The sequence below is a fragment of the Trichoplusia ni genome, chromosome 3, assembly GCF_003590095.1.
Source record: "Trichoplusia ni isolate ovarian cell line Hi5 chromosome 3, tn1, whole genome shotgun sequence".
NCBI lineage: Eukaryota > Metazoa > Arthropoda > Insecta > Lepidoptera > Noctuidae > Trichoplusia > Trichoplusia ni.
In genome coordinates, this window is record NC_039480.1 from 14948350 (window position 1) to 14967982 (window position 19633).

The 19633-nt window shown below is 38.5% G+C and overlaps 1 protein-coding gene across 8 annotated transcripts; it reads right to left on the reverse strand.

Annotated features, from left to right (window-relative positions):
* Nucleotides 1-3014: 3014 nt before the first annotated feature.
* On the reverse strand, nucleotides 3015-19372 carry LOC113492080 (protein Gawky). 8 transcript variants are annotated; one of them, XM_026869369.1, is made up of 17 exons: nucleotides 19095-19367; nucleotides 18905-18936; nucleotides 18073-18174; nucleotides 16525-17536; nucleotides 16239-16343; nucleotides 15952-16080; nucleotides 15675-15859; nucleotides 14575-15587; nucleotides 14233-14496; nucleotides 13831-13987; nucleotides 13478-13600; nucleotides 12990-13127; nucleotides 12656-12816; nucleotides 12228-12387; nucleotides 11756-12103; nucleotides 11560-11679; nucleotides 3015-11482 (listed from the first exon to the last, which is right to left on the reverse strand). In XM_026869369.1, the coding sequence occupies exons 4-17, from the start codon at nucleotides 17309-17311 to the stop codon at nucleotides 11225-11227; spliced, it is 3948 nt and encodes a 1315-aa protein (XP_026725170.1). In that variant the 5' UTR covers nucleotides 17312-17536; nucleotides 18073-18174; nucleotides 18905-18936; nucleotides 19095-19367; the 3' UTR covers nucleotides 3015-11224. The 8 variants fall into 8 exon arrangements, with proteins under 8 accessions (XP_026725170.1, XP_026725177.1, XP_026725174.1 ...); XM_026869376.1 differs by lacking the exon at nucleotides 18905-18936 and having other exon boundaries at nucleotides 16525-16899; nucleotides 19095-19369; XM_026869373.1 differs by lacking the exon at nucleotides 18905-18936 and having other exon boundaries at nucleotides 11756-12094.
* Nucleotides 19373-19633: the final 261 nt, after the last annotated feature.

The following is a 19633-nucleotide window of genomic DNA, read 5'->3' on the forward strand; positions in this document are numbered from 1 at the left end:
TAGAATGTTTTTCATGCGTTTAATTACAACACTTAAAGGACAAGGTCATTGTTATCAAAGTTAATTTATACATTCTGATAAAACCTAATAATTCTGAGTAAACAAGGCAAACTACACCTATATTCGGCCGTTGTTTTAAGTACGTGGCTGTATAATAAAATTCCCTAGTCTAGCAAACGTCCGTAGAGTACGGCACGGACTCAAGTGCTTGCATTATTCAGCCTGATGCATATTTAACGCGACAGTCGCCGCTTTCCTGACTCTCCTTGCGTTCTTACAGGTTAGAAGCAAAAGAAATGTTGAGTTAATACAATGATTTATACCAATTTGAACTTAGATTGCAAAGAACTATTGATCATATAAACAAAAACAAAGCAATCTAAAATGCTAATTAGTTTTAGTTAGTATCTCTACTAACTTTAATTAATTAGGCAATGGTAAAAAAAATGAACGATATTAATACTTCTAATGATTTTTCTTAATGGATATCAATCCGTTTTTTGAATTGGCGACACCCAACATTGTCTTGCCATTAATTGAAATTTATTAAATACATGCTAAAAATAAATAAAAAACACGTTTAATTAGCCAAGAAATAATTTCCTAGTATAAATCAAAGTAAAATAAAATTAATTTTGGAAAAAAATAAAAACCGACTTCAAGACTACACTAACAATATATACAATTGAACTAAAAAGTATAAAATAATATTTTAATTACAAGCCAAAGAACACTAAAGGAAAATCAACGAAATTATTGATACTTATGCATACTATTTACATTTTAAAATCAGTTATTTTTGAGGTCGGTGCCAAATGCGGGCAGACGCGTGAGGGCAGAAGACGCTGTTTTGTGTTATTAATAGATAAATTATTTTATTGTCTTCTTTTCAATTATCGATTGTTTTTCAATTATTTGTATAATTTCTTTTTGTGTCATTAATATATTGTTTTTGTTTTGGCTGGCACCGACTCCAAAAATAACTGATTATAAAATGTAAATAGTATGCATAAGTATCAATAATTTCGTTGATTTTCCTTTAGTGTTCTTTGGCTTGTAATTAAAATATTATTTTATACTTTTTAGTTCAATTGTATATATTGTTAGTGTAGTCTTGAAGTCGGTTTTTATTTTTTTCCAAAATTAATTTTATTTTTCACTTTTTAGTGGAAAGTTAGTGATTTTTAGTATGGGTAGGCCTACTAAACGCGCTGCCCAAATGAGTTCTTTGCCCCCGTGATACTGCCCAGAATTCCCAGTGATATTTGTTCGAAAGCCTCCACCCAGTCTGTTACCATTTGAGAGTGATGTTAATTATGGAGGTTATTTTGAATAACCGAATATCTCATCAGAACAAACATCTAATTATGTTATTTTAGTTTCAGTATTGCGTTTTTTGTAAAACTTTGTAAGTGACCTTGAACATTATTTTTTTTCGAAATAGTTTTTATAACCTTTGTAGTGAGTATAGGCGTGATAATATGTTGTGTGATGGCGTAAACAATGCTTAGATATGCTATAGCAACAATTGCGGTTAATCTGCTGTTATTTATTGAAGAGTTCCCCCGATTTCTTCAAGATCCCTTCATCAGATATTGAAATGGTGATAATGGGACCACACGGGAAGCACAAGCTTTCAAATAAAAAAAGAATCATGAAAATCGGTTCACCCAATCGCAAGTTACGAGGTAACAAACAAAAAAAAAAAAAAACAGTCGAATTGAGAACCTCCTCCTTTTTTTGAAGTCGGTTAAAAATAGTTCAACACAAACAAGCAGGTTCTTATATTCATCATATTGATCGATGGTAAAGTTCGGAGAATTGATTTAAGTGTTTTGTTTATGTATTTAATCAATTGATACGAACTTTAACCCGCTACCAGTCAACTCAAGATCATATAACGAGTAATAAGTAAGTATTAAGGTACCTAATTGGTACGAATAAGACACTAACAATGTTCATATGACTTGCAAATTAGATGTCGGTGGCCATCACCATCTTGTAAATAAATAGTTTAATAATATTTTTATAGGATTTTTGGACTTGGGAGAAAGGATAGAAATGAAACACAATCTTTTAATGATTTTTTTTATTTTTTTTTTACAATTAATCAGATAACATACATATCAAACCAGCCGAATTATGGCTAAACCCATTTATTATCTAAACTTACGAACAATACAAGAAATTGATACCTCTCAAATTCACCTTACTTTAATATATATAGATATATTATAATAATATAATATGCGTTCACTCTACATATAGTCTACAACCTACTTACTCATAATCTAAGTTTTGCATAAATTCAAAGTAAATATGCCCAAAAGAAATATTGTTGAACTATGAATATATATTACTTTTTGGCAATTAATTGAGTATCATTTATGTGCATAGCAAAATTAATTTTCTTTTAACATGTAACTTAGATCTTACTTCATAAAGAGGCCACAAATATAACATGCGTTTCTGTCGTCAGTTCGATTATATAGGGACTTTTTGTTAAACATTATTTATTGCCTATTCTATAAACATTACTCTTATCGAAATGTAAGAAAAATATCCTTACGCAATAACTGAATTAGTCTAGCAGTGCTGTGCAGTGAGTGTCGAGGGTCCTCCGATGGCTGGGCGGCGCGCGCGCACTGTGCCCCGCCGCGAGCAGCCGCGCGGCCGCTCGCCCGCCGGCCGCCGGCCGCCCGGCGCCCGCTCCGCGAGAGCGAGGCCGCTTGGCCGGCCAGACGGCGAGGCTGCAGTGCGCGCGCGCCGCCCCACCCGCCTCACCGTTGTGCGTACACATTGCGCTAACAATACGAGACAACATTTCACATAATGATCAAAACAACTATTTGTCATCTACATAAAATTTGCTCCAAATGTTTATATTAAAATATGTCTACTTATTGTAACTTCTAATTAGTTACAGCCAACTTTACAAATAATTGATACATTAGACTCTCAAATAGATCTCTACTAACTATTATTAATTAATGGTAAAAAATAAAGAATAAAAATACTTCTAAACATTGCATTTCAATCACATAAGGTTTAGTTTAAATACAATAATAACATTTTTATAACCCGAACATAAGTATTACAAGAACAATGATATCGTTGAGTTCTGGAATGGAAAATAGCACACTTAAATTCACTAACTGTTACACTTACATAATAATTATTGTTCTCCTGCTTTGTTTGTTAATATACATTGCTTTTATTAAGGTAGTATCAGAAAAATAACAGTAAAATATATGGACTATTTGATACACTGATAAAATTCACGATAAATTCTTAAATTAACTTAAAGAAATTGTTAAAATGTTTGTGTACCAAATAACAGTGCAGTGCGTTTGATAAGTACTGGGAATCGATATATAAATAGTTTGATATAGGACATACTATGTGAGGTTATTGAATGAGGTAATACAGACAAAGAACATGGAACCGCTGCCGAGGGCGGCCGGGACGATGCCGGACGCCGGCTTCTGTCGCACCACACACCTTTAGTAAATGGAGATGGCCATGTCTAAAAACACGGCAGTTGCAAAAATAGATCTAGAATATATGAGGTGTGGTAGGCGAGACCGAGGCGCGGCGCTGCCACCGATCCAGCGCCCCGCTACGCTATTATTTGGTACGTGACGGAACACTAACGACTCGGCGCAGCGAGTCGTCGACGGAACATACGTAGAGGATGGTGTACAGATCGATACAAATTCATATTACTATTAAGGCAGCCGTTCATAAACTTACTACGTGAAATTACTTACGCATGCCTCATAATTATTACGACCATAATTATATTATTAAACATTACTTTAGACATTGAGAATACAAAGTTTCAAATAAATACCCAACAAAGTTAATTTGAATAAGAACATAAGGAACACTACAGCAGCAATCAAATTGCGAACACATTTTGTACTACATAAAAAATAATACACAACCCTTTGCGCGAAAAGACTGAAAAGTTCAACTTTTTAAGTCACCATGAAACTCGGGCCCTAGCATGAAATGCAATACAGACTAATATTCCGTGCGTTCGATAAAGATGTGCTTATGAGTTAGCGTACATGTATCTCCCGCAAACGCAAGGAAAATGCTTCATAGTACGACCCTTGTGTCACTTTCAGTTAATACTAGATCTTTAGAATAAATTTTCCCATCACAGAGATTTGCACAGAAAAATCTTTTAGTTTTTATTTGTTTAATATATTTAGCCTATTGATATAATTATGACATAATTTAGTATCTGCTTATTTATTAAGTGTTCCAATACAGATATCGAGGAGAATTAATTATTATTAATAATATTGGTGTAACGTGAGACGAGACAGCCTAAGTCTACGCTAAACTTATCAATTAGTTATGTTGATATTGTTATAATGAAATACGTCGCTGAAACATGCTTTATATAACTACATTGTACTTTAACTCAAAGGTGGTACCGAAAAATATTATTTTTTATTATAAAACAACGCCAATCGTTCATTATTTTAAAGAGATGTCACTCACTACAATACTAAAGGCAATCAATTTAGTATTCATTATTATGATAACTTAAGGTTTTACAAATATCCAAACTTAACGCACATCACGGGAATCATGGATATGAATATAACAAAATAATTCGAATTAGAAATGTAGACGATATGCAACGTTCAAAGATCAATCATTTTAAGGAAACAAATTTCAGATGACATCGGTGGTACTCAATAGTAATTTTTTGTGATCAGTCTGCGCCACGAGCGACGCGCGCGACCCGCACGGTCTGCACGGTCCGCACGACGTGGCGGTGATGTCATGATATTGACTGTTACATTTACTTTATAAATCATTGGGATCGGTACACTACATCTGTATGGTGGGGTTTTTAATTACTAATTAAGCTTGTTCGTTTTGTACAACATAAACCGTCGACGGTAGTATCCCACTCGTATAATGGTCTTTTAAATGTATCAGCTCGATACATCACTAAAGTAAAAAAATATACGAAGCAGTTAAATATTATGTCTCGTCACATAAGAATGTGCCGCTGGCAGTAGGAGACCTCTAATAAAATAAATATTCTCATCCGACTCACTGGACAATATTAAAAATATTTTCTTAATCACAGATATCAGTCTGTCAAAATTTAAATTAAGTATATTTCAGAATTGGATTAGTCGTTCCTCACTTACATAGGATATTATTCAAGTACAAGTACAATCAAGGTACAAAAGTGACTAATTTAAGACCGCAGAGTATTCATTTTTGACGCCAATAGAAATATCTAAATATTGAGAGGTTTTTAGTACTTTAGTGGAACATGAATTTGGTCGTTCGAACTACGCGATTACGTATATGTCAAGCACGGTGTCGTCGAGACCAGTAAAGTTCTCTTACAGTACAAATGAACATTGAATATAAACAATTTCACACAGGTACAACAGAGATCTAATGAAAGAATAATACGAATATAAACTAGTTTCATATAGGATATGATCGTTAAATTATGCTCGATTATAATCGCCCGCACGTCGCCACGTGCGATGCTTGAATGCGAGAGAGACTAGAGAAGCAGTGTCTTGTGTAGTTAGCGAGCAGCAGTCTCGAGTCTACTGCATCAATTAACTGTTGGTGGGGGGTTGGCCTTGATACACATACATATATACATAAACGCTACATACGTACTCGTCGAATCAAATGCAACTTACTGAAATATTAAGAACGCGCGTCAACGTTTATACGGAGTGCATGTCGTTTGTACGCTCACAGAGCTAACAGATAAATGGCGGCTTACTGCTCTATTACAACTATACATAATAGCAGTTAAAATATTCTCAGCAATCACATTTAGTTAAGTTACCACATAGACAATTTTAGCTTAGTTCAACATTTTTTTATCAATGGCCCTCTGTTTACACGTAAAGTCACTCAGTACAATTTTTTTTATTATTTTGTTTATAATCAGTTGTTTGTGTTTTATCAAGAACACCCTTTGTCTTACAGCTATATATTCCAATAATACAAAAATCCATTCACTATAATTAAGGTAAATTTTAGATATTTAAACACTAAAATGTAAAATATGAACATCCTAAATAAACTCTGATATTCCAATTTTTAGGCATTAGCTCAATTAATTAAATATATGATTGAGTGACTATGAAAAGAGAAATAAATGCATTATAATAATACTACCCAACCATTCCCTTGTAAAGTTTGACAGGGTCCAAGCTGCTCGGGCCGAGCTATCGTAACCTCTACACACTAACGTCAAAGCCTTCGTTATTTTATATTTGGTATTCACTTATTCGCACCACATAACAAGACTAGAGGAATGATTGCCTCTTGTGTCGACGTCACGCGTCCCTCCATCTCAACACGATCCCTCGTAAATAAGGAAGACTAGTTTCTTTGTAGATATCACCTAATGTGTTCTCTATTGTATTAGGACGTCAACGTCGTAACGTACAAAAATATATATAAATAAAGACAACAAGCAAAACTTTAACCTTATTTAAATTAAAAGGCCCTCCTGAATATCGTACACACTATCACTAGGTACAATTGTCGTATAAGTAACATCCGTCGTTATAAGCGACGCCAAACGCGCGCGCAACTATTAACAATGGAAAATGAGAATGTCTTTTAGTATGCATCGAGTCAATGATCAGCTTATTTATGAGTGGAGCATTTTCAGCGTAAATGAAACTGCACAAAATAATCAAAGATATCTTGGTCCCTATGGCGTACATAGTTAAACGAGTGAGTGGCTCCTGACAATGGGCTAGTCGCAGCGCCGACTGATGTCAAGCTACTACTAAGCCGAACGTTGTCACGCCACCGACCCGTCGCCCTTGAACCACGCTATTCAATATTCCGTACGATATCTATTGGCAATTCTGTGCGTTGGCGACCAATCATAAACACGATAAAAACTTAGTAACAAATATACGCTCAATTCAAAGTAAACACGCTTCGATTCGATACTGAGGCTAATCTAATAAAGCTACCATACAATTTTACACAAGGTTAAAGGGACGGTAGAGTGACAAGCGAAGGGAAGCTATAAAATAAAATTAGAAACGCGCAACGCGTTTAGGCGGCATGAGTCCTAAGCCATACACGGTCCAGTACATTAAAAACTAATTTGGAGATTACAAAATAACTTTAGAATTTTATTCCTCACTAAGGGAAGTTAAAAATTAAGATAAAAAAAATTAAAATTAACAACAATTATGAGCAAACTACTTGAATAGTTGAGCTAAAATAACACCAGAGCAGCTTGGATGGACAACGGCGACCTATGCGTCGGTTGTCAATATTAATGGCTCCTATTTGTACGATCAATAGTTTGTTGTGATGTCAGAGATCCACGCAATTTATGTAAACAACACAAGCGTTCGTCCAATGGCTTACAGACATCGACTTTGGCATTCAAGTGTTATGGAATAGCGATTGTTTGAAACGCACGAAACCCGCGCAATCTGACTCAAAAATAACCAACAAATTTTAAGGTTACACGTTAATTCGGGTAAACTTCATGAAAACCAATAAATAAATAGATAAAAATATTTACATATACGTAGGTATGTATATATATAAAATGTCGATTGATGAAATAACACTTATTACAATAAAAGTAAAACATAGCTAAGCTCATTAATGATTACACAAGGCGTGGGCGCGGGCCCCGCTGCTCGCAGCCTTATATTGTCTACAGCTAGTCACAGAGCGGTGCCTAGGCGCACAATTCATTATAATACATTTTTGAAGGGAACGATTACACCTGCCATCGGTTACGGTAACGTACCACAGTTCATTGAGGCACAATCATTGGTTTCTTTTAATTGCTTTTCTTTATATATTTTTTCTTTTTTTTTTGCTTTTTTATTTTTTTTTATTATTTTACTTATATTTACATTTATGATCGTATTATAATTACTTGTAGGTACGTAAATTTATTCTAAATAACAGAAACAAATCACGAAAAATGTTATTAAAAGAGAAGCGTGAAGCGTATTAAATTTTTACGAATAAAATTTCACAATATATACATATTACAGTATAGATGTATCATATAAATACACAACAACATAATAATAACACAGACTAAATTGCACATGGCGCAATAATTGTGTGCAGGAAATAATGATGCAGTCATTGAACCGAGAGGAGATTCAGTTAGCGCGGCGCGATGCCGCTACTCACAACCTTGTGGCGGCGCGACTCGCGAGGCTCGCGCGCGCCTCTACCGATACACCTCTAACACCACTATCTACCGCTATACCGACACGTCTACACATTTAAAATACGTCCACTTTACAATATGTATATCCATTATTAAGTACTGATTAACTGACTAAAAAATTTCAAGGCATAAACTTCTTTCGTCTTTAATCTATGGATGACGTATTCTAAAGGGCACTGGTTCATTATACTCTCCGTTTGATCGGCTTTCTAACCTCAAAATGGAAAAAACTTTATAAAAATTAAATATTTATTGCTGTAATATTAAAATTTAAATTTGCACCAGAGTAAACAACTGAGATTTAGGCGTTATCAAATATTGGTGTAGATTTGGACAGAACAATATCAGTTAAAAATAATACCTATACTCTTTATTTATTCTATCAATCGGTAAAAGAAACACCCTCATCACTTAAATTGAGCTTTAACAATACATAGAATTGACATTTGTCTGTTTATACGTGCACTATTGTTGAATAGACGTAACACGAAATGTTATAGGAACATCAGATCATTAACCCGTACCGCGAATATAATTTCAAATTTGGAAGTATCTTTATCAAGCTGAGAAATGCAATCAGTTGTTCCGGACATCTTTGATAATCACTCTTTGGCACCTAACTTTAAACTCCGTGACAATCTCGATTATGGCCCCTTGGAAGGCGAATCAAATGGTTCGGTTGCATATACCGTGCCTTTGTATCAACAACCCGTTGTGATGCGACGCGAACAATGCGGCAAACAATGCGGACGTCATTTGTAAGAGAATAGTGCTCCGCGTTCAAACTAAATCTGTATCTGATACAAATCGCGAAAGGCAACGAAGAATATGCAATGATCTAAACGCAAAACTGCCGTCGGTCCCTATAGTAAGATAATACGGTAGTAATGACGAATGCTAATATTGTTTCTAAATGAACACATCACACATCGAAACATTTAACACTAGACTACTACAGGTCCGAAGCGAACAGAGTTCAAACGCACGTACACGTCTAAATTCGCGTTTAACTAACTTAATTAATTAATTTGTGAAGAGTACGCGAGCCGAGGCTCGACAAGGTACAGCGAATCGCTTAAAACTAACTTAAGGCTAAAATCGTTTTATCATAAAAACACTGGAAGATGTTCGAAATAGAGTTACAATTTACATTATTATTCGGCCGGGATCGTAGAGCGAGGTGGGTCCGAGGCGGCGCCGGCGTCCGCGTTGCCGGGCGCTCGCTCGCCGCTCTACTACTCTCATCCCGCGATTATTGGTAATTTTATATTTTGGCAGAGTATCTCTGTGGCACACCATCAATAAATTAAAAAGTAAATAAAAGTGTAAATAAACTTTATGATAACGAACTTTAACTTACACGTGCAATCGTTGCCGTTAAATATCAATAGTATGCTTATTGAACTCTACGATAGGACTTACAATATAAACTTACACCTACAGTTATGTAATACCGACAAACCTACGGCTACAAGTATATTATTAACAGAATATCTAAAGCATATGTCACTTTGAATAACGTTCAAATTGAGCCTATAGAAAATACCACAAATCTTTTATTTAAATAGATATTGATATGGCTAAATTTAAGTTAGAACTTTATTCTTACCTATACACAAAAGTGTAATATTTAATTACTGTTCAATTATAGTACTTTAATAACATTTCTCACAAATGTATGTGTAATATAAAATGATAAAACAATTTTCAATTTATTATATTAGGTTACCCTTACGTTAATCGTATAATCTAGATAATCGTCTCATTATATTAAACATAAAGTGGCACTTCAATCACAAATACTGGAAAAAATTTGGGGAAACGTCAGCTTCGGCGGAGGCCGACCGCCGGCGACTCGCGCTACTATGATACTCTCCAACAAAATAGATTATCCTTACATTAGGCAAGATACTTTACATCACAGGATTACTGGATTGCAAGGGAGCGCGCGTCCCACTTGTACTTGCTGGCGACTGCCGCGGCTGCCGCGCTAGCGACCGCTCGCTCCTAACGCATATAACTATATACTCGTTTGCATCAGACTATACGGCTTAAAAGGAATTTACCGCTACAAGAATGCACTTCAAATCTCATAATTTTCAAATTTTGTTATTTTTATAAAAATTACAACTAATCGTACAAGTTTTGTTAGTGGGCGAAATGCACTTACACGTTTATTGCTGAATAAAAATATCACTACTGGAAAACGAGGGCTCGATGCGAGTGAGAATTCAAAACAGAAATAAATAATTAAAATACGACAAATACAGATAAAACGAGAAAATAAAAACGAACACGAAAGAAACTCGGAACGCAACAGCTCGACGGGCGAAACAGCAACAGCCCTCGAGCACAACAAAATAAATATACGCTATAAAATAAGGCCACGGGACGTGTGACTGAGGTAGCCCGCGACGCACTACGCTATCTGATACCTACGATTATTTGGTAGATTTGCAGGAGCGGGCCGCGCGCGGTCTCACCGCACTGTGGCCCGCGCCCGCCGCGACCGGACTCTTCCTTATAAACCTCGATACAGTTTCATTTGCCATTGTATATGTATAATTCTTATATACACTAAATATTCTACATGAACACTTAAAACACAGTAAGATAATATAGTATTGTGGACAGTTGGCTACCGCGACCGCGTCGCACCGCGTTCTCTGACGCGACGTGACGCGTTCGACATGATCTGACTAGGCGAATTAAATTAGTCGATCCCCGTACGGGGGACGGTAAAGCGTAATTACAACTAGACACCTAGGGCTTCGATCCTAAGCTCGCGTCGTCGACGATCGAGCGACATGCCGACCGATCGATAAATACTATTTATACTATCCAAATCGAAGATTTTACGCTAACCATAAAAAATTTGCACCTCAGGAATGACCTAGGCGACATTAGCAAACGATCGGGAACGACGAGAGATGAGGAGCGAAACCCGTTCGACACGGACAAATGCATCTGTACAGGTCCTCACGGCGCTTAGATGGACTCGCCGCCGAGCAAGTCAGGCGGCAGGAAGGAGTTGAGCGAGGAGGGCGTGGCGCGCTGCTCGTGCGAGTCAGGCCACAGCCCCGCGAAGCCGCCCCAGCCGTCCTGCTGCTTGTTGCCGCCGCCGCGCCACGCGCCGCCGCCGCCCGAGCCCAGGTGCTGCAGGATCATCTGCACCTCCGACTCGGCGGGGGACTCCGCGAAGATCGTCGTGTTGCTCAGCACGCAGTTGTTCAGGGCCATCTGGGCCTGCAACACACCGCCCGTCAGCACTCACGTCTTCACATAGAACCCTTACTGAACGCAAAGAGGCATTAAGCACTTACCTTAGCGGCCTCCTCGCGCGTTGAGTAGCGGGCGAGGGCGAGACCCTGGTTCAAGTACAGGTGGAAGTTCTGCAGAGGGCCGTGCTGGACGCAAAGCGTCTTTAAGGTGGACCCGTCAATCTATAGGAAATAAATAGTTTTAACATTTTGTTTATGGAAAATGAACATATTCCTAAGTTAATGTTGGATAGCATACTTGAGCAGTGAGGTTCTTGAGCAGCAGCCAAGTAGAGGCCTGCCAGGAAGGCACGGCGCGCTGCTGCGAGTTGTTGTGGTGCTGCGGCCAGGCCTTGTTGAGGCCGGGCGGAGCGGGGCGCGGCTTGGCGCCCCACGCGTCGGCCTTCAGCCCGCCGGCTCCCGCGCCCGCGCCTACAGGCGGCGCGTAGCTCCACGTTGACGAGGACAGCGAGCGTTCGCCACCCGGTGGGGACGTCTTGCCGCCTAGCATGTCTGCGTCCTTAATGACGGCCAGTGACAACGGTGAGCGTACGACCGATCCAGGCGTCATAGCTGGGTCATCCTCGACATTCTTCATCTGATTACCCTAAGACAAACATATGTTAATTAAGATAATAGAATAAATATTATTTTTTAGTATATAGTTTTACATAAATGTTATTAGAACATATTTCACTTTAGAGACTGTTTATATATGTGAATACACATACCTTCCAGGGCTTGCCGGGTTCGAACTCGGGTACGAGATCGTACACCGGCTGATGCGATGGGTGTGAGGGCCAGGCGTCCTTGCCATCGGCGACGTCAGCGCCGCTGTCACCCCATCCTTCCGCTCCGCGACCCACTCCCCAAGTACTAGAGCAATACGAGCTTGTGAATTAGGAAGTAGTTAACTTCCTGTTCTATCTCCCAGCATGTTAAACAAAACAAAACCAAGGATAAAACGGAAAAATAATAAATAAAAGTTTTCTACTGGCTGTGTTAAAATGTCTCCGTTACTTGTGCAATGAAACTAACAGCAAAAGAATAGTTACTATTCTTTTATATCAGCAAAGTTGCAAAGACATTTATTGAGTGCATGGTCAGCCTGTGTTGTCTAATTCGGTTACATAATAAAGTTAACAAGTGGTAAACATACGAGTCTGGCTGCAAGCCAAGTTGGTTGAGTTGCGGGCTCGTTGTGGACTTGGCAGTGCCGGGCGCGCGGCTGAACTCCGACCCTTCGACGTCTTTGTCGAGAGACGGCAACTTCCACTGATTCAGGCGGGACTGCTGGTTGCCGCTGCTGCCGCCGTAGCCCTGAACAGTCATCATAAACTTTATATGTGTACCATTTTAATTATTACCTTTCAAACCCAATACTTACAATAACAACAGACATAAGAATTATTCACACATTTTTTATTCAAACTGTCTTTATTATATTTTAAAATTTCTGTGAATTATAAAAAAAGTATATGAAAACAACTTACTCCTTGAGTATCTTTTGGAATGGACATATCACTGAAGTTGTTCTGTAACTGGGCAATAGGATCATGTCCCTGTTTGAACAAATCTGAGCTGCCAGCTTGTTGCTTCATATACAGAGCTTGCTGCGCTGTTATTTGATTCTAAACACACAAAAAGTAAAGTTATAAGAACAAAATTAACATAATTTATATAAATTTATCCTAAACTATAAAAATAAGACATTATAATCACTAAAAAACACTAGAAACCCTAAATATCTGCTGAAGAATTTGAAAATTATCATTAATAACAGCAAGTGTTAGTACAAAGTGCATTAATTTATGTTCATATTGGAATTAATGGTAATTCATTGTTTTAAACTAATAAATATCTCAAATTGAAAATATAAGTATTTTTAATAGATAGACTAAATTGAAACAGAAGTTATTAGTCATGGCAATTTTTTTTGTTTATAAACAAAACATATTTACCATGAAGTTAATAAACTCACTTGTAAAGCTGTAATCTGCTGTTTGGCTTTGGTAATTTGTACAGAGTACTGCAAGGCGAGATTGGAATGACCTTTTGTCATCGCAAGCGAGTTCTGTTGCATCAATTGCTGCAGTACTTTGATCTGAAAGAGGATTATATATTAGAGAAAATACTGTAAAAACAATAATATAAAAATCTACTATCTAAAGTGTACTTAAGTGTTAAATGAAATTTCAGAACCAAAAAGAAAACCAAATACACTTTTACAAGTAATAACACAAAATGTAAGACTTAAAATTTATAAACTTATTAAAAAATTATTTATATTTATGAGTATTTAGGAGACTGTGTAATGATTTCTTTAGCAATTACCTGCTGGAGCAGTTGGTTCAGAAGAACGAGGGTTTGAGGTGCCAAAGGCTGGTTCAGGATCTGATGGTTGAGGTACCCAGCAGACACCGCCATTTGTATCTGCTGCACAAGCATGCGCAGTTGCGCGGCGCTCGGCTGCCCGCCATTACCCGTACCACTGACATTTCAAAGTTGTTGTAATACATACTCACTAGATCAGTTGTGAGTCATCATGTGTTTACAAATAAAAATTACATAAGTTGCAGTTTTTATTTGTAAACACCATGAGATATACAAACTTCATGAATAATAAACATTTTCCTCAAATCATAGTTTCGTAGAATTGTAACTTTTGTGTCAAGGTTTTGTATTACAATATGGTCACAATGCAGAGAGGTGACAATGGAATTCGTTAGGTCTTACCTGTTCGGGTTGTAGGACTGGTGATGTTGTGGGGTTGGGGGCGGTGGCTGGTTGAGTATCTTCTGCACAACAGCAGGCGAAACCGCCGGTACTGACGGCGGCGGCTGGAAAGGCCCTCCGTGGTGACCGAAGTGGTCATCACGGCGCCACCCATCGCCTCCGCGGGCATTTGCTAGCATCTCTAGAGCTTCTTCTGCGTTCATGTCGCGGCTACGAAGTGCGGCCTCGGCTTCCTCCTTCTTGAAACCCATTTCAACCAGGAACCTGACATGTAAATAAAATGTGTCATAAAAATATAAACATGAGCAAAGTTACTTTTTTTTTGCTATTTGCTATAGTTACCTGAACTGCTTGCTGTTCCACACCATCTCTTTAGGCAATTGTTTGCCTAAAGGACCAGCCTGCGGTGGCTTCGGTCCACCCCATTCCCCAATATCTTCGGGCCAAGCTGTTCCGGGGCCACTTGGTTTTGGCTTAGGCACAGGCCATAGAGCTGGTCCAGAAGCATCGGGCCAGGCAGGCGCATCCCTATCGGGCCAAGCTGGGGTATGTGGTTCTTCCCAGGAACCATTGCGTTGACCATGAGCACCCCAAACGGCGTCGGGCTTAGTTGGAGTAGGAGGCATTCGCTGAGGGCCGGGCGGGCCTTGAGGTCCGCGAGCTGCCATGCCACCCATACCACGCTGCGCCCACAGTGATGTACCGTCATCAAAACCACCTGGAGCACGGCGTGCAGCAGGAGGCGATGGTTCTTCCCAACCAGATCCTTTAATTGGGTCTTTAGGGCCTTGAGCACCCCACTGATTAACACCTCCAGGCATCATTTTGTTGGGACCAGCTGCATGTTGGTGATGCTGACTCCACATATCACCGTTGAGGCGTCCAGATATTCCACCGCGCAAGTCATGGCGCGGGTCGGCGGACTGCTGGCGCGGGTCAGAAGAGCGGTGAGGATCAATGCGAGGATCAACGGGTCGGTGTGGTTCACCCCATGCATTCCAGTCGTCCTTCTTGGGTACGCCCCATTGCTGAGCATGTTGCGGCGGACCTGCGGGCCATTGCTGCGGGGGAGGTGGTCCCGTCCATACATTAGCAGAATCGGCTACATCGTCATCTTCACCCCATGTGCCACCAATATTAGTGGTTGGTGTATGGCCCCATGGTGTCTTTGCAGCAGGCTGTGGTGGCGGCTGTCCGCCGTTCCTAAGGTTAGCTTCCCACAGATCGGTACCAAGAAATGCACCATTGTTAATGTTTGGTTTCCAAGCTGGTGGCCCCCCAGCAGGTTGTTCAACCTTTGAACCAGGCTCGGGAGAGCCAGGCACGTCCCAGTTAGTGTCTTGGTTGACATGTTGCTAAAAAAACAAATTACCCATAAGAAAACTTTGGTTTATCATGAACAAATTTTAATGTTTGTGTACATAACACCGTGGACTACTTACGCCTCCCCAACCATCCTGACTGAATAAAGCCTCTCTCATTGAATTCAATTGCTCAATCTTAGCAGAGGAAGTGCTGTTGGCATTATTGCCATTGTTTCCATTGGCCGCAGTGGGACCATTCGTATTTGCAGCAGGATTGGGTGGATTAGTACCGCCATTGTTCCCGTTACCCCCGTTGTTCGTACCTTGGTAAAATAAAGACAAGAAAATAAAATCAATTTCTTTTAATAAAGCTGAAATTGTGCTAAATGCATTTGTATTTTGAGACTCAACTGACCATTGCTCGTGGGTGCACCATTGTTGTTGGGCTGTGAATTTGGCATGTTTGGTGGGGAACTTTGCCAATTCTGCGCGGATGCGCCACTGGTCGGCGGCATTTGATTCCCATTCCCCTTGTTGCTGTTCACTGCAAGAAAGAAGACCAACTTATGAACACCAACACAAGGCGTAAAAATTCATTATGTTAGTCGTATTTTCTAATCGCTGTAATAATCATTTGCCAACAATAGAAGCAAATTTTATTTTGATGACTTCATCATTAATGACGATTTTAAAACAACTTACTGTCTGCTTGAGAAGTGGGCGGGCGCTGAGCCGTATTATTCCATTGTTGAGTATTGTTTGTCCCATTATTTGTTTGGCCACTGGAATTACCGCCCCAATTCCCAGCTGGCAAAGAAAAAAATGTCTATTTATACTCTCTTATCACTGACGTCGAATAAAATATAAGTATTCTCGGCCACGTATGTAACTGCCAAATTGTTTATTGTCGATATAAATTTACAGGGACCATCTACAACTACAGGCTATTTCTTGAAGGGTTAGTTATAAGCTGTGGAGAGAGACTTACTGTTATTAGAAGCGGGCGGGCTGCCCCAGCCGGTGGCAGCATTCAGTGAGCTCTCGCCACCTCCACAAAGTCGCAGGCGCCGCGGAACGCCCCAACTATCCAGCTCGTGGGTTTTCATTTCCTTGATAATTCGATGCTCGTTTTTCGTGAGTTCCAACATAGCGTCGAAGGTGAGATCACCGTTTGCGAACGTTCGCAAAGCCGTCTTATTGGCGGGTTTTTCGTAACCAACTTCCATTTCATTATTGTCATGGTATGTCTTCACAGACTTGTCTTCATTAGTTATGATTCGAGTTTTCGTTTTGGATATCATATTATGAGCAGACTTGTCGTTTAGTAGTTGCGTATCGCAAGGCTCATCTCGTATAATACAAACTGAGGATTTAAAAGCGTAATCAGACTTGTTCATATGCTCCGGCGCTCCGAACGCCATCTTATACGTTAAGTTAAAGCTACTGAAATATGGGTCACTGTATGAGATACCCTGGACTGTTATGGCGTTAATCGTTAAAGGAATGCAGTAGTTAGGCGTATCGCCAATCATTTGGTTTTGTTGGACACTATCAACAAATTCTACATTATAAATATTTATATCTACCATCTTTACACTAGCTTCATGACTTTCATTCTTCTCGACTCGCTTAAAAGCACCAAAATTATTTGTGTTCACCACCGACATCGAGGTGGAGATATTACATTGCATTGGTTCGGTAACAGTATTAATATTGGAGTAACAATTATCCTTAATTAGATGTCGAACACATAATATTACAGAAACATTAGACATCAGACAATTATTATAAATAGAATAATTTTCTACAGTTTTCACCTAACATTATACTTATGTTCACAGATAGCATATTGTTTCAATTATAGACTAAGTAACAATGGTTCGTAGTGATGCAGTCAATAAAGCAGGTAGCAGTGTTTAGTGCCTCTATGGCAGAGGACAAGGTGAGATCACCGCTGGAAGCTGCTGCGGACTCGCCTCCTAGCCCCGTTTGGCCCAGCCCTATAAATAAGTACACAAAAGTATTGTATCAGCATACAGCTAACTTGTGCCTCATGTTAATTTTATTTTAGAAATGTGACAAGCCAAGCTAATCAGCTATTACTACTGAAAGGAATTTCGTTTTAATCATGCTAATTTTTTACAATCATTGATTCCTTACTGAAGAATAGGGAAAATTGATTTTAGGCCTTATATTTCTTTGCATCACTAACATAATATTACCTGCTTTTGACTATTACTATAAAATAAGCAAGTCCTGCAACTTTTATAATACTAGGTGAAATTTATACTGCATATTGTTACTAGGTTCAGAACAGTAGATATGCAAACAGCCAATAAACTTTTATATGCCTTTCCAACAATTACTGTTCAATAAAAAAACAAAAAAGGCTATATTATGCTATATCTAAAGTTGGTATAGCTGTACCAGCAGAATTAGGAGATAAAAGTTATATTTGAAGTACCATTGTCTTAGAAAGGTAGAAATACACATAGGAAACAAGTACTTGGGGGAGATTTATTAATGCGACGCTTACCTTATAGGACGGACGAGAGGCTGAGCTGTATATCACAGATAATGCGGGCTCGGCAGATCCTTCAGAGCAGCTTTGCAGTCAGCTCGTAAAGTTTCAGATTATCTGTGCAACAAAGAATAATCCATTACTTAAATTTTCTTATTGGCAATATTAACAAGCACAATCAATAAATCTCATCACAAAAGTCATACATATCACATTCAATTAAATGAATAAAGTTTTGAGGTTATCTAAAGGATAAAAAAATAGGGCTTCGCAACAGTAGCTCTATGGCACAGCATAAGTTGAAAGGTACCGTACATCACGAAGAATAGCTACATGTAAACAACCAAATTCCACAATTTACGTCGCAATGATGCGATAAAAGAAATCTTTACATCAAAAATCATGATGGTGTTTCACAATACGCCATTCCAAAATGTACCTATACGATGTGATACGTTACGACGCAAGTACTTACGGTCACACCAAAATTATTGTAAAGAGTAAAATGTTAAAGTATCACAATTTCCATTTCAATTTCCACATTCCAATAAAAACCAATATTCTTTTCTTACAATATATACTTATGTATTTGTATGTTTCGGCCTTGAGACTCGACGACTCGATGTTGAATATCTACAGTCCTATACATGTATCTATCTATGCTATATCATCCACGGTACCTATCTATATCTAGAGTGAAAGTTAGCACGACCCATATCAAACAAATAGCGCAAATATTTTTGAAACAAATTAGTACTCCATATACACAAACACTTGATTGACATGAATATTGCAAAACTTCCTCAAAAATCACACTCTAATCAGGCAAAAATACAAAAAATCTTACGTGACACGACCGAGCACAACGGTGTTATATTACTAGAAGGAATGAGACAGAAAATTAAACATGTCGCTGACATCCCGTTTGTTAGAGGGAGAACAAACATACGCCTGAGAAAGCGATGCCATAAATGCTCAGAACGAACAACGACGACATTATGAACTATTTCTAAAAACGATCGTATTTTAGCTCTTACCTCTGTTTTGTAATATTGTTGGCACATAACTTAAAGATTTATACAAAATCACAATCCCAAACCCCCGAGAACACGGCTTCGACGGCTGGATGGAATGATTTCGTCGTCGGGGTTCGCACGAAGAGCTACAACACGCTACTAATGCAAGTTGAACATTAGCGCCTCAGTCTCGACTACGAATTTACGTATTCTTACCATGGTCGGGTAATAGCAATTTACTATACATACCTATAACATTCAATATGCGAGGTATTATCTATAGTATCTATCTATAAATATGTACCTATAATAATACCGTACGAATACATACCTATTTTTATACTGTTGTGTATCTCTATAGCTATATAGGCATTCAATTGACTGGATGCTCTTGTAAACTGTATTGTAGAGTGATAGACATCAATAATTTTATAACAAATGGATATAAATAACAGTATGAAAGATATACCTACCTAATAAAAAGTGACTGCAAGAAAATAAAGCCTTCACAAGTGACAATTTTTTAATCACTCGTGATCGCTATTTACATAGCCTACCAT